The following is a 1,799-nucleotide window of genomic DNA, read 5'->3' on the forward strand; positions in this document are numbered from 1 at the left end:
GGTGCCCGCGCTTTTGTCCAGATGTTGTAAATCGCAGCGTTCATAGCATCGGGCTTGTATAGCTATCTTGTAACCGCAGGCCCCACAAGCTTCACTCACCTTAGGTGTCACGAGATCACAACCCAGCTCCCTCACCGAGCACCCATGGCCCGCGCGGGCCTCCTCCTGGCGTTGATCGCCGTATTAGTATCATCTATATACGCCGAGAGGCCCTTGCAGCGCATCAGCCTGGGCAGGACGCAGCCCACTTCGCTCCTGCACGGCTGGAGGGATGGGGGCCACAACATCCCGCTCCTTAATTACATGGATGCGCAGGTATGATCTTTGCACCGATATGAGGTCCTGGCATGGATCGCAGAGCGTCAAATGCATGTAGCGAAGTCCACATGGCGCTTGTGCGATGCTGTGAGCGGGCGATGCATCACCCCCACGCCGCTTGCGCCGCTCGCATTGCGCCACCCTCCCCATTCGCAGTACTACGGGTCCATTGCGCTGGGTACGCCCCCTCAGCACTTTACGGTGATCTTTGACACTGGTTCCAGCAACCTGTGGGTGCCTTCGGTCCAGTGCGGCTGGTTCAACATAGCGTGCCGCCTGCACAACCGGTACGACGCGGGCCGCTCTTCCACATACAAGGTGAGGGGAACACTCGTTGTAGGCAGCTCAGCTTGGGTGAAAGTCCATGATGCTGCACCGCGCCGTGCCCGCCGTACCTGTGGCTGTTCGCGTGAAGGGCGCAGCAGGTTTCCTGATGTGGGTTGGGGGGGGGGGTCGGGTGTCCCTTTTTTTTACGAGGGGCAGGTGGCACACGCCATGACCTCAACTCCGGAAGCGTTCGACCGCCTTTTGTCACGCGCGTGCTGATGAATTCCTCTGACAGGGTGCGCTCTTGATCTGCCCCTCCTCACCCCATGCGTCACCCCTGGCGTCTTGGCACCCCTTCTGACTGGGGAGCATCCACTTGCTCCACTCTCGCCCGCCGCCCCCCCCCTGAACCCCCCAACAGGCCAATGGCACCGATTTCGCCATCCAGTACGGCACGGGGTCCCTCTCTGGCTACATCTCGGTGGACCGCCTCACCTGGGGAGGCCTGCACGTGAGGCAACGAGCTTGGGGGCCGCAAGGCTGCCACGCGGCTGCGACAGGGGCCCAGGGCCCGGATGCGGCATGACCTTGGCGGTTTGTCTAGAGCACTTCGCGCTTTCGTCCTGCACTTAACCCCTGAAACCTTGCTCCCCTCGGCACCCCATGTCACGTTTGCAGGTCGAGAACCAGGCGTTTGCTGAGGCCATCAACGAGCCGGGGCTCACGTTTGTGGCGGCAAAGTTTGACGGTATCCTGGTGCGTGCACGGGGGCGCGCGGGCGCGTGTGTGAGCGTGTGTATACTCAGGCGCATTTGCGTGTGGGTTTGTGATGTGTTCTTGTTCTGACAAGCACCGCTGGGCCGGCATTATGTTGAGCATGGCTTGCAGCCGGGCAGTGTGGTGTAAGCGCATGTTGTTAATTTGGACCCTGCATGAGCGCCGGGGCCACATCACCCCGCCGTGGCTGGCTGTCAACAGCTCCGAGGGATGCCGTTGGCTCCCGCCACCCCTACTGCAAATCGTCCCTCCAGCCAAGAATCGTGTTTTGGCCCCCTCCACCCCCTTCCCCCCTTGCCTCCCGTTTCCAGGGTTTGGGTTTCCCAGCCATCGCTGTTGACGGCTGCGTCCCGCCCTTCAGCCTGCTGGTGGATCAGGGCGCGGTGCAGGAGCCCGTCTTCTCCTTCTGGCTCAACAGGCGCGGGGCGGGGGGGGGG

General features: G+C 62.3%; 1 protein-coding gene across 1 annotated transcript in view; it reads left to right on the top strand.

Moving 5' to 3' along the window:
- Positions 1-303: 303 nt before the first annotated feature.
- MNEG_6205 (cathepsin D) overlaps positions 304-1,799 on the top strand; it is a gene marked incomplete at both ends in the record, with an annotated part of 4,128 nt that continues 2,632 nt past the window's right edge. Inside the window, 4 exons of the mRNA XM_014045325.1 lie at positions 304-315; positions 475-636; positions 1,007-1,096; positions 1,264-1,325. Of these exons, the coding sequence (XP_013900779.1) occupies positions 304-315; positions 475-636; positions 1,007-1,096; positions 1,264-1,325 (326 nt within the window). The remainder of the gene's footprint in view (positions 316-474; positions 637-1,006; positions 1,097-1,263; positions 1,326-1,799) is intronic.

Source organism: Monoraphidium neglectum (assembly GCF_000611645.1).
Source record: "Monoraphidium neglectum strain SAG 48.87 unplaced genomic scaffold scaffold00988, whole genome shotgun sequence".
NCBI classification, from domain to species: Eukaryota; Viridiplantae; Chlorophyta; class Chlorophyceae; order Sphaeropleales; family Selenastraceae; genus Monoraphidium; species Monoraphidium neglectum.